At 43.8% G+C, this 27,224-nt stretch overlaps 1 protein-coding gene across 4 annotated transcripts in view; it reads right to left on the bottom strand.

Moving 5' to 3' along the window:
* Positions 1–132: 132 nt before the first annotated feature.
* Positions 133–27,224, bottom strand: part of TP53BP2 (tumor protein p53 binding protein 2) — a 62,060-nt gene continuing 34,968 nt past the window's right edge. For all 4 annotated transcript variants that reach the window (XM_083496036.1, XM_083496038.1, XM_083496037.1 and 1 more), the window contains exons 3-18: positions 26,195–26,308; positions 25,007–25,086; positions 23,234–23,335; positions 21,226–21,400; positions 19,911–20,092; positions 19,396–19,560; positions 18,792–19,029; positions 16,831–16,959; positions 15,810–15,964; positions 13,847–14,330; positions 11,425–12,203; positions 8,358–8,495; positions 8,003–8,136; positions 7,048–7,214; positions 5,982–6,181; positions 133–929 (exon numbers count right to left, since the gene is read on the bottom strand). In XM_083496036.1, coding sequence (XP_083352162.1) covers positions 888–929; positions 5,982–6,181; positions 7,048–7,214; positions 8,003–8,136; positions 8,358–8,495; positions 11,425–12,203; positions 13,847–14,330; positions 15,810–15,964; positions 16,831–16,959; positions 18,792–19,029; positions 19,396–19,560; positions 19,911–20,092; positions 21,226–21,400; positions 23,234–23,335; positions 25,007–25,086; positions 26,195–26,308 — 3,284 coding nt within the window. In that variant the 3' untranslated portion in view covers positions 133–887. The remainder of the gene's footprint in view (positions 930–5,981; positions 6,182–7,047; positions 7,215–8,002; positions 8,137–8,357; positions 8,496–11,424; positions 12,204–13,846; positions 14,331–15,809; positions 15,965–16,830; positions 16,960–18,791; positions 19,030–19,395; positions 19,561–19,910; positions 20,093–21,225; positions 21,401–23,233; positions 23,336–25,006; positions 25,087–26,194; positions 26,309–27,224) is intronic.

The following is a 27,224-nucleotide window of genomic DNA, read 5'->3' as shown; positions in this document are numbered from 1 at the left end:
ACAGAATGCTGACAGTATAAAGGAGTCATGAGCTGTAGTCTCTCTTTCATGTGCCCCTGTCAGCACATGGAGGGCAGCTCAATGACAGAAGCCTTGTGAAGCAGAGTTAAAAGCTGACACCAGACAAATTGGTATTTCTGAAGCCAAAATTTAATCACAGTTAAGAATAAAAAGTTCTAACAAAATTTGTGAGATGTAGAGTACACGGGTTTTCTATATCGAACGCCCAAGTTACAAAACACAGACAAGATTTATTTTAAAAAACACTATAGAAACTACATTACTTGCAGTATAACACATTTCAAATACTTTGGAAATCCTAAAATGCTACTGCCCTTGAAAGTTATTGCTCAAAACTGAATTTAGGTTCCTTATTTATTAAGATGCATTATGTCATTTTCACACCATTAACTCGGCTACTAAAATACATTCCGTAAGCAGAATGTTCATTATTTGTTTCTGTACGAAAAGCTTGGTTAACTTGCACTGGGCCCTTTTTTAGAGAAGGGAACCAGAGGAGCAAGAGAACAACTGTCTAGATGAGCAATGATTGGTTCTTGCTGGTACATTAGCATTACGGGGGGGGGGGGAGCCACCTGCAGAGGCAAAAAGGGCAGTGACTGACCAATAGGGCTTAGTTTCCCTAAATGGAGCTAAATCCATTTGCTTGAAAGTCGCATTCCAGATTGGGGAATGTCTCCCGCCACTTGTGAATGCGCTTTATCCTTCATCTGTTTTCAAAGCACACTCAGTATTGCTTTCATATCACACTGTAAATAGAAATGTCTCCCGAGATTGGCGCAAACCCACAAAGAATGCATTCTCTTCCGTAAGAAGGATAAACTCGTCCTGCGGCTGGTACTTCATAAAATCGGTTCAGAATGTTTTCACGCCAAGCTTCTTTGCCTTGGCTTAATCCTTGGGTAGAGCTGGGGAGGGAGAAAGAGAATAAAATAAGCAATTCAAGGTACATAAGACGTGCTTAACAAATCCTGAATACAGGTGACTCTCAACTTATGCTGGGGTTACATTCCAGGGATAGCACATAAAGCCAACATCACATAGAGTCAAAACACATGGAGCTCAATGGTGGGTGGGATTGGCAAAGTCTCTTCCCCCACAAACGCTTCCCAACCCCTTTTAATTTCTCATTGCCAAGCACATAAAGCTGAATGCATACAAGTTAAATGCAGGTTAACTAATGACTATGCAAAAGCCTTTGACTGTGTCGACCACAGCAAACTATGGCAAGTTTAAAAGAAATGGGAGTGCCTGATCACCTCATCTGTCTCCTGAGAAATCTCTATGTGGGACAAGAAGCTACAGTTAGAACTGGATATGGAACAACTGACTGGTTCAAAATTGGGAAAGGAGTACGGCAAGGCTGTATATTGTCTCCCTGCTTATTTAATTTATATGCAGAATTCATCATGCAAAAGGATGGGCTGGATAAATCCCAAGCCGGAATTAAGATCGCCGGAAGAAATATCAACAACCTCAGATATGCAGATGACACAACCTTGATGGCAGAAAGTGAGGAGGAATTAAAGAACCTTTTAATGAGGGTGAAAGAGGAGAGCGCAAAATATGGTCTGAAGCTCAACATCAAAAAAACGAAGATCAAGGCCACTGGGCCCATCACCTCCTGGCAAATAGAAGGGGAAGAAATGGAGGCAGTGAGAGATTTTACTTTCTTGGGCTCCATGATCACTGCAGATGGTGACAGCAGTCACGAAATTAAAAGACGCCTGCTCCTTGGGAGAAAGGCGATGGCAAACCTAGACAGCATCTTAAAAAGCAGAGACATCACCTTGCTGACAAAGGTCCGTATAGTTAAAGCCATGGTTTTCCCGGTAGTAATGTATGGAAGCGAGAGCTGGAACATAAAGAAGGCTGATTGCCGAAGAATTGATGCTTTTGAATTATGGTGCTGGAGGAGACTCTTGAGAGTCCCATGGACTGCAAGAAGATCAAACGCATCCATTCTTAAGGAAATTAGCCCTGAGTGCTCACTGGAAGGACAGATCGTGAAGCTGAGGCTCCAATACTTTGGCCACTTCATGAGAAGAGAAGACTCCCTGGAAAAGACCCTGATGTTGGGAAAGATGGAGGGCACAAGGAGAAGGGGACGACAGAGGACAAGATGGTTGGACAGTGTTCTCGAAGCTACAAGCATGAGTCTGACCAAGCTGCGGGAGGCAGTGGAAGACAGGAGTGCCTGGCGTGCTCTGGTCCATGGGGACTAAACAACAACAACAACAAAACTCATGAGTTACCTGTGTAAAAAGGAATAGATCAGCAGGATCTGTGCCTATTTTACTGTGCAATTTATATTTTGTAAAAACACATACGTTGCCATAGCAATTCCTACTGAAGCCGACAAAACTGATCTACCAATTCACTTTTTTAAAATTGCTGCCAACTCCAGGGAACCTTCACATTCTACAGGCCTGCATCAATTGCTAGCAGCAGTCAAGCGGGTATGAATGGCAGAAGCAATGCTTCAGATCAGGGTGGTCCAACACACAACATGCGGCCCGTGAGGCCTTTTTGGGCGGCCCTTGGCAACTGTGTCTACATCTTAGGCCTGCTACCTCTCGACCACCTTCTTTAGTGAGAGAGGAAAAAGAAGGGAGCAGCTGGGCTTGGCAGCGCTCCTGGCTATTTATATTCCTCCACAGGAGGATGGAGAGGGAAATCCTCTTTGCTGCAGGGCTACATACCAAAAAAGTTGCTGTACTGACTTCTGAAACTGCTCTGAATGGAACAGGGTGGCAGGTACAAGGGGAGGCAACATGCATTCTCCCACGGCCCCCTTGGTCTTTACCCACTTTCTTATTTCTTGCAGGGAAGTGGGCGTTAGTTTGCCATGCGTCATGCCTTGATCTGACCAGCCTGTTTACGTAGCAGGGCTTGCCCTTCCCTTAAAAAAATTCTTTATTAAGCCACCTCAAGGCAAGAGGTGCTCTGCTAGTGGGAAACTGCGTATCATGTGAAGCTAAGCACTTCATCTGCAGAGAATCTGGGAGTCTGGAGTATGTGTTTGCCTTGTGACTGGTTTTTGTAAAAGGTGAAAGCTGATGTCTTTGACAGAAGCCCAAAGGGAAATTTAAGAAGCCATATCTCCTTTGCTTCCCCTATATTCTCCATGCAGAAAAAGTTTCTTCCTCAGGAACTGAGGTCTGCTGAAACCACAGGAGAAATGCCACAGGCAAAAACAATTAGCTGCAATTACCTTTTACCCTCCATTTGCAGAGAAGGGCATTTCCAGGCATGTCTATTAAGTTGCTCTGATTGTAGGGCATGCTTACCTAGACTCCGGAAATGCTTATCAGCATCAAATGGGAAAGCAGTTATGAGAAAGCCCAAGAAGATACAATAAAACTGCTACCCTCTTGTTGGCTAAGTATCTTGAAATGAATGTCAGTCAACATCAAGAATGTCAATCATTTCATGGAAATGGCTAGAGCATTACACTAAGAATTCTCAACAGTGAGTGGAAGCACTAAGCAAAGCTGACATTCAAATACCAAACTAGTTTAATAATCCTGGAGCTCTACAGCAGGAACCAAAATGTTACAGGGTTGGGCTGGGAGTAGCAAATGTATTGTGCTTAATGCTGTGATGGCAAGTAGCTTGGCTGGCAAGCCCTCTAAGAGCAGATCATGGGCTAACTGTAAGACTCGAAACTTAGCAGCAATGTGCTTTATTTAAAAAAAAACAACACAAATGGTGCAGCCTGGCACTTCCACTTATCTACAGAGATCTTAAGTGAAGTGTTTTGAGACTTTTAGCCCTGGACAATCATTCTAGAAGCATAAAGTAGTACAACAGCAAGAGACTCATTTGCAGGCCACTTTCAGCTGTCAACTACTGCTTTAGTAGACAGTGCATTAAAATGGGCATAACCCATTTCTTATTTTAAAACTTGTTTGTTTTTTGCAGTGGTTCCTTGTGCTTTACTTTGTTTTGGTCTATTGCTATAGCACAGAAAACAGCAGTGCTGCTATGCAAAGATGTATTAACAGGAGGGAAAACTGGGCAGCTCCCCAGGGCAGCCAATGGGGACAGGCAGCAACAAGCGTTCTGAGGCACTGTGCAGATTAGTAGCCTCCTTTCAGATGGTGCAAGAGGACTTTTGCTTTTTGCTGGCACAGAAAATGGAATAAATATGTATGAGGAGAAGGAGGTAGTGGTGATGGTGAACAGAGTCCCCATCTGATTGGCGGTGCTTTTCTGGCCAATGAGCATGCAACAGGGCTCCAGTCTGGGCAGGTTGACATGTGAGTTCGAGTCTCCTTGCCATGTTTGGTTTATTTTACTTTGAGTCACTCCACTGCCACCATTAGGTGGTAGGATCTCCTTCCTTGCCCTGAACCAGGGAGAGCAAAAGGCTGCAACCAGAAGTGCAGGGATAGACTGGTAGACTGGCTTGGATGTGAGCGAGATGCCTGGGCAGCAGCTACTGAAGAGACAGCCACAGAATCAGGAGGCAGCCCTGCAATATAGAGCAAACCTTCCCTCACCTGAGCCTTCTCCCTCACCTGTCTTGGCATGGAGAAAAATGGTGGGAGCAGCAGGTCTCTTCTGCCCGGGGCAACACTGCTATAAATACACCCCTATTTCAATGGCCTTCATCCAGCAGCCATAATTCATTATTACGACGCTTGATGCAGTGTTTGCTTCCCTAATCTAGCAATAACCTCAAAAAACAGTATTACAGGATAATTTCTAACTCTTGATGTGACAGTCAACGCTAAAAGTAGCAGATCACTGTCTGATGTGAAAAAGGCATACTGAATTATTAAATTATCAATCAGTAATGAGGCAAAAGGCTTAACCAGGGAGGACTATGGGTTGGAAAAACAAGAATGTCAAAATATTTTATAGAAATACTAATATGTTATCCGCACAATATTAGAAAGAGTTGTTTGAAGGGGGGAAATAGTGTTTGAAGACTGTTCTCAAGAGTTCTAAAGATACGTTTGGTGAAAGTCATTTTAAGCACAGATAAGCACCAGCAGAGCAATATTTCTGACAAATACAAGGATGAGAAGAGATTCAGTTTATAAAGCTGATTTTGAAAGAACAAGGATTCCAATCCTTCAAAGCTGGCTTTTGAAAATGTTCAGGTTTGTGAACACATGAATTATCTGTTTTGAGGATGTAGCACCGCCAGGAATCAAATATCAATCAGCTGAAACCAAGACAAGTTAAGACCCTACCAGCACTGACGGATTATCTGCCAGACCAGAGATACTAGACATGTATAAAAAGATTAACAAAGAGAGGACTTAGAAATAAAGTGATGCCAAAGTCCATCTGCTACTGTTTTACTGTATTGTGGAGGCACAGAATGATATAAATTGAAAATATAGTCCAAGGAGATTTGCCACATTGCTGCAAGGGCAGCAAATTGAACAAAAGAAAAGAAAAGGGAAGAAAAGAAAAGAACTCAAAACACAGTTCTCCCTGTAAAGAATGGCTTGTAACTTGTTATGAAACTTTTACTTGTCCTCAAAATGATTTTAAAAAACAAAACAAAAGCCTGTCTAAACACACAAGCAAAACTCTCCTCAATATTCAAGTATGCCAAGATTTAAGCAGAAGAAGCAGGAAGAAAACTTTCTAGGTAAGATCACATGACTAGGAAGCCTTCCAAAAGCCCTGTTTCTTTTACGGGCAAATTACAGAACACTTTGCACCACAAGAAGAAATAGACATTTGCTCAGAAAGATTGAGAAGTATACCCTCAGCCTATAACACCCTAGTGAAAAGATATCAAGAGTCCATCAATACTGAAGTCCTGAAGCTTGGAAGATCATAATTCAAGTGTGTTGCTGCCATTATGGGATACATCCTAACCTACTTCACAGGGTTATAATGTGGATAAAAACAGAGGCAGGCGAGTTATAAAGCCAAATGGTGCAAGTAATGGTTACAAAGGCTTTGCAATGGTTCTGATGCTACTGTTTACTTACCCCAAGTAAATTACGTGGCACATATCCTTCTTTGTCGTTTAGCTGTGCCCACCACCACTCTATTTCTTCTTCATCTTCCCGGCGAAGAACCATCATGCAGTCTCCTCCTTTCATGGACAGTTCGTCATCGTTCTGAGCTTCATAATCCCAGAGAGCATACACCACTCCTTTGTTCATTATTCCCATTTTCTCTTGCACTCCTGCAATGGAGAAGAGAGTACTAAGCAACCGATTCATAACAAAACATTTCTTCATTTTAATACTCCAATATGGGAACTGCAGTTTGCTGTGGTCTTTCCATTCACTGTGAATAGAGGTAAGACCATTCTAATCTTTGTGCTAGTTGTAAACCTAATAGAGCTTTTCCAAAAGGCTGTAGGGAGTTCCCAACCAATTATTGGAGCAATACACAAACTAGAAAGAAACACAAAGTGCGGGGGGGGGGGGGGAATCTCCTATCTGGAAAGCATGTGAAAAGACTTCCTAAAACAGCAACAATTAGCACACCATCTGTGTTGCTATTGCTTCTACAAAGTAAAAAATTGTGTCCAAAAACTGTCCAAAGTAAAAGTAGCAACCTTAAAAAAATAAAGAAGAGACCAATAATTGTTGTCCATGGAAAAGTTATGAGAAAACAAAAGAGGACCAAATAATATTTTGTTTTGTTTTGTTTTGAACCAACTAAGGTTACATTTGGTAAACTACATTACTAGAGGCGAGGGACTTGACATGCTTGATCGATCCAGAAATCAGAACAGAAGCAATCCTTATTCTTTGGCTTCTAAACCCATGGAGGAAAACCACATAAAAGCAATTCCAGATTGGTGGGAATCTGGAGAAAGGACTTTTCTGTTGTGATGTCCACTATTATGGAACGCTCTCCATAAGAAAAAAAGCAAAAAGGCATGCACCTACTTTGGAGTGCTTTCACCAACAGTTGGAAGACTCCTCTGTTTATCTTGACCTTCCCTAAGCCAGTGAACTCCACAGCTGAGTGGGGATTTGAACCCTGCTCTCCGTGGTTCGAATCCAACAGTCTTAACCAGAACACCACACTAGTACATACCATAAAGAAACTGAGAGCACTGCGTGTAGCCTTCTTCCATTTCTTCACACTTGTCTGCTGCAGTCTGCAGGTCACTGTAGGTTGTGGCAAAAACAGCAGCACCCGATTCCACTAAGAATTTGCACACTTGGACGTTATTGCAAGATGCTGCACAGTGCAGGGGCGTCCTGGGGATTGCAAGGAGGAAGCAAAAGTGACAGAATGTTCTGACTGCCTTCGACTATTAAAATGTGAAAAATAGGAAAATTAAAGCTTGGTGGCGGGGGAGGAATTCCTGATTCTTAGGACAGCTCAGCGTTTTGTATGCAGAGGCTCTCCAGGGCTTCAAACATGGCTCTCTCTTTCGCTCAGCCCTACCTGGAGATGCCAGGATTGAGCCTTGAACCTTCAACACGCAAAGCAGATGCTCTACTAATGAGCTTCATCACTTCCTCTTACCAACAACTACTTCGAGTGTCCAAAATGGGCACCCACTTTCATGCATTCATTCTACAATATCCAATTTCAGCTTGAAGAGACACGCTTTTGCCATCTATAATCCCAAACATCCCTTCACTCAGCTGCCAATATGTCTGACAGTACAGGAAGTGTCTTGTTTGAGACCAGTGTTTTCCCAACCTTGGGTCTCCAGCTGTTTTTGGACTACAACTCCCATCAGCCCTTGCTAGCAAGACCAGCACTCAGGGATGATGGGAATTGCAGTCTGAAAAAAACAGCTGGAGACCCAAGGTTGGGGAAACACTGGTTTAGACAGAAGACAAAAGCTTCATTTCAGAGCTGTTCAGACCACCAACTTCTGTTCGACTAGTGCCCACTCCTCCCCTCCAGGAAACAGAACAAAAAACACAAGAAAAGCAGCAATATTAGTGGGATTGTCATATCTGAATGCTAACCTGAACAGCATAAGAACCGTCAGGTTAGAATGCTCTGTTAAGAAGCCAAAAATTGTCCTTACCATCCATCGCTATCTGCAGCATTTACGTTGACACCAAACTGGACCAGGAATTTCACGATCTCTGTATGGCCAGCACACACAGCATTGTGAAGTGCAGTGATGCCCTCATCATTGGGCAAGCTGGGATCTTCAACCTGTAGAGAGAGAAAAAGAGACACTGGGTGCTAAGTTTAAGATTTCCATTAATCCCAGTGCCTTTTCATACATCCCAGTTTGTTGGTGTAACTCTACTACCACCTGAAAGTGTTCAAATGTGGAGCTCTCCTATACTGTTTCTTGAATGGCTGTAACCAAGAATTCATGCAGCTATGAATGCAGCTTTAGCCCTCAATATGGGGAAACATGGAATTCATACCTCGTAGATGATCCGCTGAACAAGGTCAAATTCTCCTTCAAGAGAGGAATCAAGAAGCAAAGCAAGGGGGTTGAATTTCACTCGCATTCCATGGGCAATCCTCTCTGAGCCAACTTTGCGCAGATTGGTCCTCTTGCCCTGGAGAGGAAAAGACGGCAAAATAGTTTGTAGGGGCTTTTTGCAATGGAAAAAAAAATCCAAAATGATTAAAAACTGATACAATTAGCAGAATTCCATCTCCTTGGGAATCTAAAAGCTTTGATCTACAATAAACAATAGTAGCATTGTGCTGAAAATCTCAATTAGATAAAAAGAAACGCCTCAATTGCATAAAAAGAAGTTTGCATACTCCACCCTCAGAAATATTTCCCAAATGTAACCACTGTTATCAGTAAACCATGTCCAAACAGTGCTAGAGTCCCAGACACAAGCGATTTCAAGAAAGGGAGGAGCACAGCAATGTGAACAATAGGGAGTCGCTGCCATAATCATAGAGTTGTAGACCTGGAAGGGACCGTGAGGGTCATCTAGTCCAACCCCCAGCAAATGAAGGAATCTTTTGCCCAACGTGGGGCTTGAACCCACAACCCTGAGATGAGGAGTCTCATGCTCTGCTAACCGATATATCCCAGATTATGGCTGGAATGAGGAAAGCAGAAGCAAGGTACAAAGGGTGCCGAGAAGGAGCAGAGGGATAAAGATGTGAATACACACATCAAACGAAGACAAATAAAAAGTTGCCATGTGTGTTTTTCTTTGGCCACAGGGGGTTTCCCATATTCATCAAAATATATTTTAGTTTGAAGGGGTGGGGCCAAGAAGAATGACTGTGGTTTGAGGAAAGAGCCAAGGGGTCCATTTAGAGACCATGGATAGGCAAACTAAGGCCCGGGGGCCGGATCCAGCCCAATCGCCTTCTAAATCTGGCCCATGGACAGTCCAGAAATCAGCATGTTTTTACATGAGTAGAATGTGTCCTTTTATTTAAAATACATCTCTGGGTTATTTGTGGGGCATAGGAATTTGTTCATCCCCCCCCCCCAAAAAAATATAGTCCAGCCCCCACAAGGTCTGAGGGACAGCGGACTGGCCCCCTGCTGAAAAAGTTTGCTGAACCCTGATTTAGACCCTGTGCCCATTGGGACCTGGCTGCTTGAAATACAGCTCAGATCCTGTCACGCTATCACAGAACCAAAAAGTTGGAAGGGACTCAGGATTTCTGTGTTCAGTGCTTATTTCGTAACCAGATATCCCCAGCTGGTTGAGAAGCAGCAATAAACACTATTCAGAGGCATATGTAAATTTTGTTAAATGTCAGGATAAAAAAGAACCATGTTTATTTTTGTTCAATTCATACCACAGGAGAGAGGAGGGTGACTCTTCTCTTCTTTGCAGAATCTACTTTCTTGCAAAAACTGGTGTGTGTGTGTGTGTGTGTGTGTGTGTGTGTGTGTGTTTAAGTACACAATTAATACCAGTCAATACCAACGTTGCTAGACTGGGGTTACTTATTAACATAATGCTGGCACAGCTCAAATAGCAGTTCCAAGGGGCAGTTATATCCAGTCCCAAAACATGCTAGAGAATTTAAAGCAGCAGGGCAAAAACTGTGGGAGGAATGAATGTTGAAGCTGGCCCAAAAGTGTGGGAGCTGCCAAGTGGGGTAAAAAAGAAGCAAAGACTTGTGTATGAGCACGACACACACAGACAGGATATGTGACAAAGGCACATTGTGTGAAAAGGGTGGGGCAACAGCTGCCAATGAGCACTGCATGTGCCACCTGAATACATTACAAATCTGACATCAGCGAACAGTGAAAAGGAAGGAGGACGTGACTCACAATGTCGTCTTCTCTTCAACTACTCTAGAATCAACAGAATGCCAAACTTTGAAACATCCTAATGGTTAGAATTCCAACAACCCATGCCTCATTTCGCAAGATACTAGTCGCACAGGCAACTAATTCAAAACTGGCACAAAGCAAAACATGTTCCGGGAGTGCATTATTAATGTCCAGTATGTCCAGGCCCTGGTAACAAACTAGCCTAGACTATGAAAACTGTATAGCAAGGTGGAATTTGGAGATCTTTCCCCTATATTCCAAACTAATGGTCTATGACAGGGGTCAGCAAACTTTTTCAGCAGGGGGCCGGTCCACTGTCCTTCAAACCTTGTGGGGGGCCGGAGTATATGGGGAGGGGGGAGAACGAATTCCTATGCCCCACAAATAACCCAGAGATGCATTTTAAATAAAAGGACACATTCTACTCATGTAAAAACACCAGGCAGGCCCCACAAATAACCCAGAGATGCATTTTAAATAAAAGGACACATTCTACTCATGTAAAAACACGCCGATTCCCAGACCGTCCGCGGGCTGGATTGAGAAGGCGATTGGGCCAGATCCAGCCCCCGGGCTTTAGTTTGCCTACCCATGGTCTATAACAAATTTTTGTGCTTCAACCTCCTTGTAACACATGAAGGGACGCCATTAACAAGACTATACCAGAACGAATCTCAAACAGAACATAGTCAAATATTCAGCCAAAGAGACAGAGGTCGCAAAAATAATTGCGGGATGCAGGAGCAAATAAGGTTCTGAGGGAGCAAACTGTCTTGCCATGTGCAAGCTGGAAAGAAAAGGGGCAGGAATGAAGCAGCTCATTTGCATGCTTTTGGGTTCTCGCCTTTATTATTCCCCAGTAGCTTGCATTTCCAACAGGATGATCCAGATACATCACTGAGGATATCCAATATTATTAACCTAGCACCTGCTTCAAGAGGAGATGCTACATAAACTGGCTTCTACCGTGGATGTATTGAAGAATCACAACTAAAACTTGTTCTGTAATGAGAAGAGCAATTCACCGGACACAGCGAAGCACATCTTTCCCTTACTTCAGTTGGAACAGGGCTTCCACCAAATGAAATTAAAAGATAATGCATCACGGCAATGTGTGGTGGGCAATCATCAGGCCTGTGTCACCTGGTCTACAGAGAAGCGTCACAATATTCCACCTCAGTGTTAAGTGCCTAAAATGACCAAAATGAACTGTTTTTACTTACAGGTGGCAAAGAGAACTGCCCTGTGACTTCGGGAGGTTGCATGCTGAACGAGTCCTCTCCCAAACTCTCTGGTTCTCCTGACGGGTAGGGAGGTGGTGGGTAGGGGGGGTACTCCTCCATGTACATGTCTATGGGCAAGGGAACGTCCAGACTCGGTTCTTCCATTTCAGGCGGAGCAAGGGCGACGTCGTCAGAAATCCCCTCAGGAACGCTCTCTAGGCCTGACGGTGGAAGAGGCCCTGCGTTCTGATCGGCATTTGGCGTTTCTGCCTCTTCTGAAATAGTTGGCTCAGGTGAAGGAGGAACTACCTCTTTGGCCACTTCTGTGCTTAAATAAGGGTTTGGGATTTCCGCTGAGTTTTCAGCGGCAGCTGCGGAAGTTTGCTTCGATGGGTAGGATGGGGCAGAGATAGTCTCCATAGCAGCCAGAGTTGTTCTCTGGTACAAGAGCTTTTGAATATTGGGGCCATTAGGACCCTCTGGCTCAGTAATAGAGCTACGCTTCTTCAATGGTCTTGGGGCGTTGGATAGCTTCTTCCGAAGGGCTTCCAGATCTGCATCACTTTGATTTCTGTAAGGATTTGACAAGAAAGGCAACAGCTTTGTTGGGCTGAGGGGACGAGGAATACGCTCCGTTTCATTATTTTCACTGGCTGAAGCTGTAGTCTCCATTTCAGGTTCTGGACTGCCTGGCTTGCCTTGAGTAGTTGAATAAATATTCTCAGCCTGCTGCTGTTGATTTGGGGGACCGGCTCCAGCAATAACTGGCTTTCCATACACTGAGGAACAAATCAGAAAAAGGAAGCCGTAAATAGTTTGGCAGCAAGAACAGGGAAATGCAAAACCTACGAGCACAAACATTGCACAGGTAAGACTTTTCAACGTGAGACGTATCAACACAAATCTAGCGTGTTTGTATCAAAATTGATAATATGACGAATTTTTTTTTCATATAAGTATGATTAAAAGCATGAAGAAGTAGGGGACCAGCAACAAAAATATGGTGCTCTCCCAGCCTAAGCATTGTACTCTGAGGGGTCACTATTTGGTTAGTCCTAAACCTAGTAGGGACGCGGGTGGCGCTGTGGGTAAAAGCATCAGCGCCTAGGGCTTGCCGATCGAAAGGTCGGCGGTTCGAATCCCCACGGCGGGGTGAGCTCCTGTTGCTTGGTCCCAGCGCCTGCCAACCTAGCAGTTCGAAAGCACCCCCGGGTGCAAGTAGATAAATAGGGACGGCGTTTCCGTGTGCTGCGCTGGCTCGCCAGATGCAGCTTGTTGCGCTGGCCACGTGACCCGGAAGTGTCTGTGGACAGCGCTGGCCCTCGGCCTCTAGAGTGAGATGGGCGCACAACCCCAGAGTCTGTCAAGACTGGCCCGTACGGGCAGGGGTACCTTTACCTTTACCTAAACCTAGCATTGGGCAACAGTGTTCCAATTCTAGCTGGAGTCATGTTAGGCCTAAAGAGAAGCAATGTAACACTATAGAACACTACAGAGTACTATAGAATGCTCTTCGACAGAGAGGCTCAAAAGGCAAGAATCTCTGAATCTGAGCAATACAGTGTAGGAAGGGCAGTTATTTCTCCCCCACTGAGCTGCACGGCAGAGTTCTAGGAGAAACGGGGTCACTGAGATCTGCACCTGACAGCACATATCTTTCAAACAAACAAACAAACCACCCCCACTTGAGTATTAAGAGGGAATGGCATTTTTTTTTATATTGTGTAATCAATATGAAATGAAAAGCAACACATCAACATTGATTACTTCATTGTAGCAGAATGAACATATATGAAAGCGCCTTACAGTGGTGCCCCGCAAGACGAATGCCTCGCAAGACGAAAAACGCGCAAGACGAAAGAGTTTTCCGTTTTTTGAGTCGTTCCGCAAGACGAATTTCCCTATGGGCTTGCTTCGCAAGACGAAACGTCTTGCGAGTTCTTGTGAGTTTGTTTCCTTTTTCTTAAAGCCGCTAATAGCCGTGCTTCGCAAGACGAAAAAACCGCACGAAGAGACTCAGGGAACGGATTAATTTCGTCTTGCGAGGCACCACTGTACATTATAAGTTTAATTTGGACATTTTATTTGTATAGTTATTGGGGAGGGGGAGTAAACCCTTCGGGAAGGAAATGTTACGTTACCACTTTACTAGCTTTCCATATTGATCTTCCCAGGAGCTTAAGCACCACTAACTTGTTCTAGATCCCACCGAGAATATGAGCAAACTGGTGTAACTAGAACAGGTTATTTAAAGACATACTGGCTCTTTGAATTCTCACTTGGGTTCGCAGTGACTTCTCATCCTGTGGCCTCTTCCTTCCCCCCCCCCCCCCCCGCCCGCCCAACACCCCTTTAGAGAATCTAAGTTTCCTCGGTAATGCAGGACATGCTTTGGAAAAGCAAAGTGAAACCAAATGCTCACCACTTGGAAAATGGGGTCCTCTGGTCTGTGCCCTTGTCAGTGCACTCTGCACTGCCTGTTGGAAGTTCTTCCCAGGAGTCTGCTGCTTTGTGTACATGCTATAGATTGAACTTGCGGCAACCGTCTGCGGCTTTCGGAAAGGCGGCGGGGGAGCCTCTTTGGCTGGCTGAGGGGTGAAAGGCCTCACAGCTGCCGCAGGAGGACTCTCTTGCTTGAGAAGAGTCAGGTCCGGATTAGCAGGAGGGCCACTTGGAGACACACAGATCTTTTGCTGGGCCTGCTGAGATGCTGGTGGAGTTAGCTGGGTTGGTGGCTTCTGCTTGTTTCCTGCAGCAGCAATTGTCAGAGGCAGCTTCTGGATATTACCATCAGGCTTAACATCTGGAGAAGGCAGCTGACCAGCTTGGCCAAAGTAAGGTAAGTTTATCTGTTTTGGTTTGGTGGGAACAGGTGGCGGCACTTTTGCCACATTTTTAGTGCCAGTCTGTAAGAGAAAACAATTGTCAGGAAAATAGAAAATCTATTCTAAGAGTGATGGGGTTAAAGGAGAAGCCAAACTGCTGTACAACAGCAAATCAAAGACACACGAGTTTGCATGGGTGGCGCTGTGGTCTAAACCACTGAGCCTAGGGCCTGCCGATCAGGAGATTGGCGGTTCGAATCCCCGTGACAGGGTGAGCTCCCGTTGTTCGGTCCCAGCTCCTGCCCACCTAGCAGTTCGAAAGCACATCAAGTGCAAGTAGATAAATAGGTACCACTCCGGCGGGAAGGTAAATGGCATTTCCGTGCGCTGCTCTGGCTTCGCCAGAAGCGGCTTAGTCATGCTAGAAGCAGCTTAGTCATGCTGGCCACATGACCTGGAAACTGTCTGCGGACAAACGCCAGCTCCCTCGGCCTATAGAGCGAAATGAGCGCACAAGCCCAGAGTTGTCTGAGACTGGACCTAACTGTCAGGAGTAACTTTACCTTTACTTACGCCAAGTTATTACTACCTCCTTTTTTATTTTTAAATTTTTATTGGAATTTAATTTACAACACAAGCCCCCCACCCCCAATACACAAATCCACCTTCGTTAAACGTGAACATAACATACAACAATACAAACAACAAAATAAAAGACTTCCTTTCTGTATCTGGCCTCCTTATTTACTTCTTATAAACTGTTTCCTTTATGAATAATTATTAAGATTACCAACTTCTAATCCTGAACATGAATTGTATAGCTTATGAAGGTACACTTTCACAGTATAACTTTCCCATTTCCAATATAACTTTTGATAACTTTCCAATTATTTCTCAGTTCTGAAGTAAGAGGCAGCATCTGACATCGGCTCCACCCAAAGACTAAAATGAGATGCACCAAATCGCCATCAGGGAAGATCTTTTAGCAAATGTCCAGGGCCTTAATGAACAGTAAAATTTTGAAGCAGGTCAGATAACACACTGCATGGAGAACTGTGTTATGGGGTATTTGTTAATTAAAATAAATGCACGTTGCCATAAAAAGTGATACACCCGGTGAAGACTCTTAAGTCCAGAGACTAAAATTACCTAGCTGCACTACTGGGGTTCTCTCATATTCCTACAATCTTCTTTTAAATATTTACTTCCCCCTCCCCTTGCCCTTGAAGACAGGTGGTACAATTTCCCTTCTTAATCATGTAAGGAACCGCCAGCCTGTAAAGGAGGCTTTTTTTGTTGTTGTTATCAATCCCAATTTTTACAGATTGAGAACAGAAGGGAGTGGTTATTATATGCCAAAAAACCCACTGAATCTTTGGCTCATCTAAAATCAAGTTTTTAATTATGCCCAGCAGATCATACTAGCTAACAAGAGACTGAGACGTTTAGCATAAATTCATGACCGCTGTTCACAGTAGCACATGGATTTAGAGGCTTCTCAAGCTTGCTTGGAGAGCAACATTCAGATTGCAACTCAAAAGGCACTATACGTCCAAATACCTGGCCGTCTCGCAGGAGGTCCTCGCTGCTCTGGTTTTTTCTCAGTGTACCTGTTGTAGGCACTCCAACAGCTCCATTGGAGTCAACAGAATCAAACATGGAAAAGGGGCGCACTTTTTTCTCCCTTTCTCTAAGAGGAACATCTCCCTCACCAACTAAAAAGACAAAAGGAGGGTCAGATTTGAAGTAAGCATTTGTAATACTTTTGAAAAAAACTAAAACTTTTTTTTTAAAAAAAGCACACTTCTCAGCTAAAAAGATCTTCCATGAAGTAACACTGTCTTCTCATAAGAAATGGGCCGGGCGTGTGTCACATAATAATATCAGCCACGAATAAAGCAGACCAGTTGGAAGCCAGCGCCATCTGTGCAAGCAGCCCTGTTGCAACTTTAAGGGTCAAAACATTAAGCTGAAGAGGGATCAACAGAGAACTGTCACAGCTCCATTAGGAAATTAGGTTAACCATTCCACCACCTGAGCTACTGAAATGAAGAGAAGCATCTGAGCTGACTCATGGGTAGGCAAACTAGGGCCCAGGGGCTGGAACCGGCCCAATCGCCTTCTAAATCCAGCCCACGGACGGTCCAGGAATCAGTGTGTTTTTACATGAGTAGAATGTGTCCTTTTATTTAAAATGCATCTCTGGGTTATTTGTGGGGCCTGCCTGGTGTTTTCACAAGAGTCGAATGTGTGCTTTTATTTAAAATGCATCTTTGGGTTATTTGTGGGACATAGGAATTTATGTATTTATTCATTCATTCATTCAAAATATAGTCGTCGTCCCCCACAAGGTCTGAGGGACAGTGAACCAGCCCCCTGCTGAAAAAGTTTGCTGACCCCTGGACTAAGCACACCAGCAAGATTCTGGGAGAGAGAAGCCACCCCAACCCAGAATAAGAGCAAACAGCCCTTGTGACAGGCAGTTAATCATCTTTAAAGTACACTATGTAGCATTAGGGTTACAAAGACATACTCTGCTTATTTTGGAAAGAGGCAGAAACACCCATAAAAATGGACCTACCTTGCACTTCATTGCTACTGTTGGCTTTGGTCACCATGGAAGTTAGCCCTTGGCTGATAACATGGCCAGCGCTCGCATTATTCCAGTCACTGATAGCGAGTGGAGGTTTTGAACCAGCAGGTGTAGTACCTGGAGTAAAAGGGAACAGAGAAAATAAGGAGAAGGAAAATGGGGGAGGGACCCCCTTCTCCAGAATACAAGGCACACGACACATACATGCACATTATCTCTTCATCCAGGCAAGCGAGAGGCATTATCACATATCCATGACCCATTCTACCCAGGCAGAAGGACCCAAGGAGTCAGAAACATGGTTCTGGAGACATGTTTCACTGGACCTATTAGCTTTTGCCCATTTGTTAATTACGGTTACAGTATTAAATTATTAGCACAATTTGAGTTAGCATTTTCCCCAGAAACAGTGGCAGTAGAGGAAAATAAATAATGCTAGTTCAAGAACAGAAGAATCACATTTATGTTCCACATATAAAAGATATAGACTGAGCTTAGCTGATCCTGACAAATCAGGATTCTCTGGTGTTAACTGGGCTCTGCTGCTGAAAGGAGTATCATTATTAGAAGCAATTCAGGCACAGTGGTGTACAATCAAGAGATTATTTCCAATATCCAAAGAACTGTGAAAACACCAAGGGCTACACTGATTGTGAGGTCTGGTAGAATTACACAGCTTGTAGGGATACTGTCCACAAGTACCCAGATAAAAGAATTAACTTACAGAAATGGAAACTCGGTTTACGTATTTGTAAGGACAACTTGCTTTTAAAAATCAGTACAAATTCATAACAAGAACTCTGTTGATAACTGATATTTATAATCGGCTATCAACAAATCTGGCGCCTCCATATGATCTCTTAATTTCTGGAGCAGCAACTTTATACGAAAATGCATTGCGTTACAACACTCAGTAGCTATCTATCATCCTTGTAACAATAACTAAGGGAAAGTCATAATTCCTTTTTCTTGCAGATGGAGAAGGCTAAAACAGGCTTAATTCACTGAAGGCCACTCACGTGAATTCATAGATAGAGAGGAATGTGAATTAAACCTCCCCTAACGCAAGCCTAACATTCACAAATCTCACAGGCTTAATCACAAGGCAGTTTTCACAGAACACTTAGCACTGCTTGAGCAAATGGACTACGGAGAGAGAGGCAGGGAGAGAATGCACAATTTAAAATTAATGCATCCTATTTCTATGCTATAATTAAAATATGTAACTTTAAAACTAGGATAAAACACCAAACAGCTGAAGCTCACCAAAAATAAGATTTCCAAGACATGTACAGTCTTCTTTTAACAGTTGTACATATTGAGACATGAGTATTTTGTACAACTTTCATAAGCACTTCACAAAAAATAGGTTGTCAAAGTGTTTTTAATAGCAAAATTGAAATCCATAAACACTCTTGCTCACTGAAGACAAAACAAGAATACCATACGAAGAAGAATTAACTATACAGTGCCTCTTCTTCTGGATAACCAACTTGCTTCTAATATTTACAATTTACAAATACAGCATTATCCAATAAAATCCTTATTTTCAGGATTATGCTTAAACACTAATGCCAGAAACATGGGGTATTGCCATATGATATCAATGGAACTAATGCTGAGATAAAAAAATCTTGTTGAGCAGTGAGAGTTTTGAATATATGTCTAAATGATCACTGTTTAGCATTTATTATTTCATTTATTCTTGAAACTACCATATAGAATGCACTGCCCCTCACCTAGTTAAGGTGATTAAAGGAAACAGAGAGAGAAAAGATTAGTTACTTCCAGAAAAATGTTCCTTTCAAACAGCTAAATTAAACATAGATGGCTAATTGCTATACTTAGCAAGTTCTGCATCAGGAGGATTAAAAAAATATGGACCAGGCGACAACAGGAAACACCAGCACACTTTGCATTAATAAAAACCGGAAGAAAAGAATAGTTACCTCCAGGAGCTTTCACTTGTGAAAGAATCCCAGCTCTCATGTTTGGGAGAGTCTGCGTTTTCAATGGACCATCAGGGGCTTGCGAGGCTGAAGTCCCATCAGGGTAGACTGGTTTGACTAAAAGTTCATTCCTTGAGGCAATGCGTGGCATGGTGGAAGACTGGATGTAAGGACCAACAGCCGCCACTCGACTTGGAGTAGATACCACTGGCTGTGGCTGATTCCCATCTGGAGACACCTACACAAGATGCATCAAGATTTAAGAAATAATTAAGCAATCCATACAATCCGTCTTTTGAGGAATTCCCCCCCCCCCCCGGCCGGGAAGACACACACACACACAGTATAGGCTCTGTATACACAATGTATTTTCTTTTGTGGAATGAAAGCACTAAAGGTGTAGGAACCGCTCTTCCCTTTATAAAGGACTAAATAGGTTAATGCTAATGTATTATTTAAAGCGGTTTTCATGCTACAATGAAAATGTTAGGGATATGGCAGACACAAAGCTTCTCAGCAACTTCTCACCAAATACTTCTCAGCAAATACTTCAGTGTTAAGAGTAGCATTTTGGGAGGGGGTTGGGGGGGTGCCTGGAACTCACCGGGACGTTCTCCTTTTGCTGCAGCGCAGCCTTCTTCTTCCACAGCCGTTCCCTCAGCTCATTAACACGCTTATCCATAACTGCCACCTCTGAGTTGCGTTTGTTTAAAGAGTCCCTCTGTTGCTGCAGCTTGGCATTCTGCTCCTGGTTCAGTTTGTTCCTCAGCTGAATGCATTCAGGAGGGGAAATTAGGAATGCAAAATAAATAACTTCCAGGGTGGTTGCCGTGATGCACAAAACTATTTTTTTTTATTTTTAAAAAAGCACAAGTTCTGAAAGGGTAGGAGCCCGCATGGAAGTTCTGGGTGGGCTTTGCTTCTGTACACAAGTGCGTCAGGTAGACAATAATCGACACTGAGAATAATACAGAAGACACAAACTATGCTGACTGTTAAGCAGGTTGGACAATTCTGGCTTTGTCAGTGACAAGAGGTGAAAGCAAATTCCTTCGCAAGGCAATGTGTGACCTGCCCACCTCCCTTACTCCAGGTCTGTAGAGCAGACTTGCGGTTTACCTGAAGCTCCTTGTACAGTCGGTCAAGCTCAGCGACAGCTGACTGGTTGTCATGGTAACCATCAATCCGGCCATTCTTCAGCATCTCCAACTGCCTAGTAAGTTCCTCTACCTTTGACACAGCCAGTACCAGCTCTCGTTGTTTTTGCTGGAACAAACTGTTCATCTGCTCAATCTCCTCCACTGTAGAGGAAGAAGACAGAATACAATGGCTGTTGCTGAGAAATGACCAAATGTTGGCTGCTTCCAAGGCAGCTGCTAATGGGGCAGATACGACCAGAAGCTCAAAGAAGGTTACACCAATCAGAAGCTAGACAGCTGATCAAGCTATCAAGTTATCAGCTTCAGAATTTATATAGTTTATTTATCAGAAGAAAGGTCTTCTGGACATTATTTTTTCATCAAAAAAAAATTTCACTCTTTTGTGGGGGGGGGGGGAGAAGACAGGTAGATGTGCATTATTTAAGCCCTGAACAAATTTGTAGTGCCACACAGAGTTTGAATTGAAGCAATTTTCTGCTAGGTAAGGGAGCTATAAAATGATATTGGACTGCATGCTGCTAAATTCATTTACAGTACACTTTTTGCTGCATTGAAACGGCCTGGGGAGGAACAGGAAAAATTTAGAGTTGGGAAGATACACTTGCAAAATGTATCATATCAAAGCAAGGGAGAATATCAGTGTCAATATTATTTGTCTGTTTATTGAAATATTTATAATCTTCACTTTCAAAAAGTTTATCAAGGTGGCTTACAACATACAAATATAATAAAATCAGTCAAAGTATCAATAAAAATGTCGTTTAAAAACACTGAGAAAACATCAGTGGATACTGGTTGGTTAAAAAGTGGAAATCACACTGAACTGTCTAGACAACAGTTTTCAGATGATGTCTAAAGATAGGCAGGCACAGTTCTTGCCAAACCTCTACAGGTAGGCAGTTCTACAAGGCAGGGTCTGCCACACTGAAAGTTTGTTGTTGGTTTAAAAAACCATGGCTTGTTTTAACTGTGTTTTAGCATTATGCTTCAATACAAACCTTGCCTAACCATGGTTTGTTTGCCCACCCCACTCTAGATACTCACCAAGCTACAGAGGCATGAGGCAAGAGTAACTGAAAAACAAACCATGCTTTGGAGAAACATGCCATGGCTCGTTTGCTTGTCTGTGAGACAACTCATTTGTTGAATAAACCATGACCCAACATTATATGAGAATGCAGCCAATATCTAAACAATTCTATGTAGGAACATCTGAACACTAACTTGAAACAGACATTATAAACCAGTTATCCAAAAAACCTCTAGCAACTCACCTAGCTTCCCATTACTGAGCCGTTTTTGTTCCACGTGACCTTTGAGAGCTCTCACTTTCTTCAACTTGGCTTCCTGATTCTCAGCAATTTCTTTTAATCTTTTGAGTTTTTCCTGCTCTGCAGCTTGTTGTTGCTGCCGTTGGTCCTGCTGTTTCAGAAATTTTAACCGCTGCTCCTACAAGTCAACAGAACAAGCATTATGCTCACTGTGATTAAGCTATTTAATGGTGATATACTAATGACATATGATTTCTAGAGCCGACAAAACCTACTTCATCTTATGCATTACAATAATAAGCACTGCAGTTCACATAATTACTAAAAATATTTAAAAACCCAACTAAACTGAAGGAAGATGAGTGTACAAAGCTAAACAAATAGTTTAGGGTTCCCATATCTTCCTCCAGCCACAGAAATTTATATAATTAAAAATATAAATTTCTTCCAAGGAAAAGGCTAGAGACAAAAACACCTGCAATTCTCTTTTTAAAAAGAGCTTAGGTCTTGAACTTAAATCCTCCAGCATCATTTTATTTGGCCCTCAATTTGGGGAGCAAACCCTCTTTCAGAAACACTTATCTTCAGTAACCAATCTTCCCAGTTCAGAACTCTAGCAAGTTTTCAGGGAACCACAGGATTTCCTAACACATATATGATACTGTCAGAGCTGCTTCCAGATCCTAGCTCACAGAGGATCACGCTAGCCAGCGATCATTAAGTAAAAGTCTTTATTGAGTTACAGTTTCCATTCTCAAGCTGCTGCGTGCAACTCTACGTCTAGTGGCTAGATCGGCGAAGCTCCGTCTGAGTCTCCGCCCCTTGTGCACCAACTTAATATCCTAGCCCTGCTCCACCTTTTCCGCCTGACTGTTCTCCTCTGGGTCCCTCTACCCCCCGGGGTCTCTTCCTTCCTGGATTCTTCTGACGCCGACCCCCCGGACCCTCCTGTCTCCTTGCGCCGGGCTTTAGGACCTGGCTCTCTTTCAGGGCTGCCCACTGCGTCACTTTCCTGTGCATTTGAACTTGGCGCGCGCGCCCAACTTTCCACTTTCCGTCTGACCGTTTCCTCGCTCCCCGATGGAGGTGTGGCCACTCCTGACTCATGCCCTCCCTCCTGTTGTGAGCTGCCGGCGCTTGCCCCCTGGCTCCCTTCCTCTTCCCTGCTCTCTGGCGGTGACGCTGGTCCCGATTTCCAACTGCTCCCCCCTGAGTCCCCTCTGGCTCTATCTTCCTGGGGTGCCCCCCTAGATTCCCCCCTTGCCCTGGCCACTGGTGCTCCTTTCTGTGAATCCTCTGATTCACTGGAAAGACTCGGAGATCTCGGGTCATCGTCATCACTCATCTTTTCTTCTGCCTCCTCCCCTTCGCTCTCTGTTTCCTCCCTTGCCCTTGCCTCTGCTCCTGAACCCCTGACAGGTACATTCAAAAAGAACACATAACATTTGGCACTGAAGGTGGTCAAGGCCAAATTAAGGCACAGCTCTCAGTCCACAGTAACTACCGTATTTTTCGCACCATAGGGCGCACCGGACCATAGGGCGCACCCAGTTTTTAGGGGGGGAAATCAAGGGGGGGGAATTTCCCCCCCAGCCCCAAAGAGCAGCGTACAGGCTGCACACAACCTCTCCTTGCCAGAGGGGTTGTGCGCAGCTATGGAAGAAGGCAAGGCAGCGAGCGGGATGGATCCCGCTCGCTGTTTTGGCTTCCCCTTTAGCCCCGTGCAGCCTGTCCTTGCCAGAGGGGTTGCGCACGGCTATGGCACAAGCCTGCATTCGCTCTATAGGACGCACACACATTTCCCCTCAATTTTTGGAGAGGAAAAACTGCATCCAATAGAGCGAAAAATACGGTAACTTGTTTGCCCCCAAAACAGGCTGTTTTAAGAAATCCAAGGATGCCACTTTTAATATTTAGAACTTTACAAAATTCACATTTTTTAGAAGCTGCTTTTCTCATACTTTTTTATTCATAGGTAAATTTTACAGGGGGAAAGCTTATTTCAACAAACCTTGTTAGCCAGCATTTGCTGTTGGGCCTCTATTTGTTGCTGTTGACGTGATGCCATTTCCTGCAATTCAGCTAGAGTCATATCCATCCGAGGAGCATTGACCTTCAGTAATTAAATATATACACATATGTAAGAGTTTGGTGTAAGCATACTATTGTGCTGAAGTCTATATAGTACATTGGCCATCTGGCTTCAGAATTAAAGGCCTGATTGCTGTACTATTTTGGAGACATGGTGGAAGGTAAAAAGCAAGGACTACTGAAGAAGATGAAAACAAGTTACTGGCATACTTTTGTTCCAGTGCATTCTGGACAATCACCAAACCAGAAGGTACACAGGGGTCATCTATGTTCAACCTCCAACTCAAACTAATAGAATCCAGACATCAATTTGCTCCATCCTGATCTCTGTTGAGACCAGGTCTCTCCATGGTTTTAAGTTTGGTAATGAGTTGCAATTCATTACCAAACTTAAAACCATGAGTTGCAATTCATTACCAAACTTAAAACCATGGAGAGACCTGGTCTCAACAGAGACATTGGATTCTTATCTCATTCTTATCTCATTATACATGACTAGCTATTTTTCACCTTCTCACCCCTTGCCTTTTCCTGTAAGACCTATTGCAGTCGTTAAGAGTCGTCAACAGGCTCATCTCAGCTATCTGCCAATCACCCATTCCCACCACCCTTCTGAGTAATACCCCTCCCCACCTTCTCACTATATAGAAGGATCTGGCAACTTCTGTTTCAGTGTATCTGAAGAAGTGTGCATGCACACGAAAGCTCATACCAAGAACTAACTTAGTTGGTCTTTAAGGTGCTACTGGAAGGAATTTTTTTATTTTGACTATGGCAGACCAACACGGCTACCTATCTGTAACAGTGGCTATTAAAGCAACTGGTTCTCACATCACTTCTTGGGAGGCTTGGAACATGAAACCTTGGGCAAAACACTCAGCCTGTTTTGCTGAGGCTCCCCCCCAAAACAAATACAGAGCAGACTGGTCACATACCGTATTTTTCGCCCTATAGGGCGCACCGGCCCATAGGGCACACTTATGGGGGGGAATTGAAGGGGGGAAATATTCCCCCCCCAAAGAGCAAAGAAGCCATGACAGCGAGCGAGATGGTTCCCGCTAGCTGTCCTGGCTTTGTTTTTAGCCTTGGGGCTGGGGGTCCGGGAGAGAAGGCGAGGTTGCGCAACCTCGCCATCACTCCCAGAGCTTGCGGGGCTGGGGAAGCCCAAGGTTCCCCCGACCCCAGCCCCCAGAACGGGTCCGAGAGTGATGGCGAGGTTGCGCGCAACCTCGCCATTGCTCCCGGAGTTTGCCGGGCTGGGGGGATAGCTTCCTGAAGCCTGCATTCACCCCATAGGACGCACACACATTTCCCCTTCATTTTTGGAGGGGGAAAAGTGTGTCCTATAGGGCGAAAAATACGGTATTTCTAACAGGCAAGAGGGCTCCCCACCTCCTGCTTTTTGCAGCCTCTTTGAGATTCCTCAATCTAGACTTCACATAAGGAGAGTTTACATGCTTTCTTCAAAAAATAGTAACAAAATACAGATAGATCTCATCACAAAGTGAAATCCCTTCAGAGACCGGGTAGTATTCTGTGACTGAACCTATTAACTAATATAAGAACTGACCGTGGAAGTCATATAAATATTTCTAATTTCATAATTAGGTGTTCTGGAGAAAAAATAAATTTGTAAACTGAAAGGAAATTATTTCCTTGATTGCATTTAAGTAGTTTTATGCTAAATACTTACTCCATTCTCTATTCTCCGCTCACCAGGCATTTTTACACCATTTCTCTTCAAGCCTGGATCTTGCACTCTTGGTCCACTCCCTTTTAAGTATGAAGTGAACAAAAAAAATGGTAAGTAGTTTTTTAAAAAAGAAGAAGAATGTTTTTAATATAAACTACCTCTCTACAAGGTTGGGAGGAGGAAATGAAGAAACAAGCAGGTTTGCAGTTTCAGACTTGGTCCAAAGTCACCCAACAACACTTGAAAATCAATGTAAGCACAACAGCAGCCCTGCCATACAAAATGCTGCCTGTGCAATAAATGTATTAACCTTGTCAGATATGCAGGGGACAAGAGAAGAGAAACAAGAGGTACCTTTTTCATGAAAATTAAAGTAGACAAGATACATATATATTTTAAAAAATAGCAGCAGGCCAAATAAATGGTTTGCATGAACTCAGCATTTAAGGCACAATTAAGGGACTGGTCTGTGAAACAAGGACCCTTTAGCTTCATTGCACCATAGCTAGCTTGCAATTGTGACAAAAAGTCAAACACATGTCCCAGCCAACCAAACCAGCTGAAGGGGCTTCCTGATTAATCAGTGAAGAACATGAAGAATAGACATGAATTAAGAAAAAGAAATTGTGGTTTCTGAAATCACTGCATCACTGAATTCAACAAGAAGCAAGTATGGAACGCAACATTTATTCAGCTGGCAAAAGCATTAATGTGCCTCTAAAAGGAGATTTTCATCACACAATCCTGGGAGCTTTACATTCTGCTGTACTTCTGCCTTCCACACAGCTGGGTGTCCAATACATCTAAGCCACCAGTGGGGAGTCTACAGCCAGTAGGCCTAATTAAGGCCAAGAGAGGTCCTAACTATGTCGGGTGTGAGGTAGGTAATTGCATAACTCCCTGTCGAAAGCAGGTTTGCAAGCAACACCCATTAGTAACATCAGCAAAACCTTGCTTCTTTGCCCGGTCAGTGTGATTTCAAACCATCATGGCAAACGCTTCGTCTTGCGTCATGTCCTACCTGTCAAAAGGGCCTATGGAGGTTCAGGAGCCTCAGGATCCTGCACGCCAGTCAAACCCAGTTCCCCACCCCTAATTTAGGTTAAAGGAACTTGCATGAGGAGCCACTGCACCCTCTCCAAAGTTTCACCCTGGGCTTGCACTCACAAAAGCAGAATTAACACTCACCTGCTTCCCGATTAGGAGACCGCTCATGGCGAAGAAAGAACCTAACTTCATTTCTCTGGACTCCATGGCGCTGCAGAAGATCCAACATGCGCTCGTTGTCAGCTACAGGGCGCTCTGAAAGATACAGAGCAAGTCCTCTCTATATTCTCTCTCTTTCAGTAGTAAGGGAATAAACAAAACCTGCCTCTATAGGATACTTTATGTGATGAACCAAAGGTGTATTTGCAGTGTATCCATCGCAGCCTCCTATTCAAAAGTTGCAGAGTTCATCCACACTGAGTATGCCCCTTTTGAATCACGTGAAAGCAGTCTTTAAAAGGGTGGAAGGAGAAACAGGGAAATGCTTTCCTAACAAACCAGAGAACATGATACAGAAGAGCTATGTCATTTTTACCAAGAAATACAGCAACACACATGGGCAAGACGCATCTCAGAAGTCATAGAATCATAGAATCATAGAGTTGGAAGAGACCACAAGGGCCATCGAGTCCAACCCCCTTCCAAGCAGGAAACACCATCAGAGCACTCCTGACATATGGTTGTCAAGCCTCTGCTTAAAGACCTCCAAAGTAGGAGACTCCACCACACTCCTTGGCAGCAAATTCCACTGTCGAACAGCTCTTACTGTCAGGAAGTTCTTCCTAATGTTTAGGTGGAATCTTCTTTCTTGTAGTTTGGATCCATTGCTCCATGTCCGCTTCTCTGGAGAGAAGTCGCCAGTGTAGCAGCTCTGGGTACACATGCAGACGCAGATGCCTCACCTTCTGCTGAAATCTGGCTTTAAAGAAGCATTCTACTATAGAAAATAGGACGTGGTGTGTGCTTTGTTGCAGCGAGTGTGATGGCAGCTTCTGAAGTTTGCAAATGCGCCCATGTGCCAAATGTCAGCATACTGTGGTACCTCGAGTTACAAACGTCTCAGGTTACAAACTCCGCTAACCTGGAAGCATTAACTCGAGTTGAGAACTTTGCCCCAGGCTAAGAATGGAAATCATGTGCCGGCGGCGCAGCAGCAGCAAGCACACCTCTA

This window comes from Podarcis liolepis (assembly GCF_965112155.1).
Source record: "Podarcis liolepis genome assembly, chromosome: 3".
NCBI classification, from domain to species: domain Eukaryota; kingdom Metazoa; phylum Chordata; class Lepidosauria; order Squamata; family Lacertidae; genus Podarcis; species Podarcis liolepis.
This window is presented reverse-complemented; position numbering and strand designations above follow the sequence as displayed.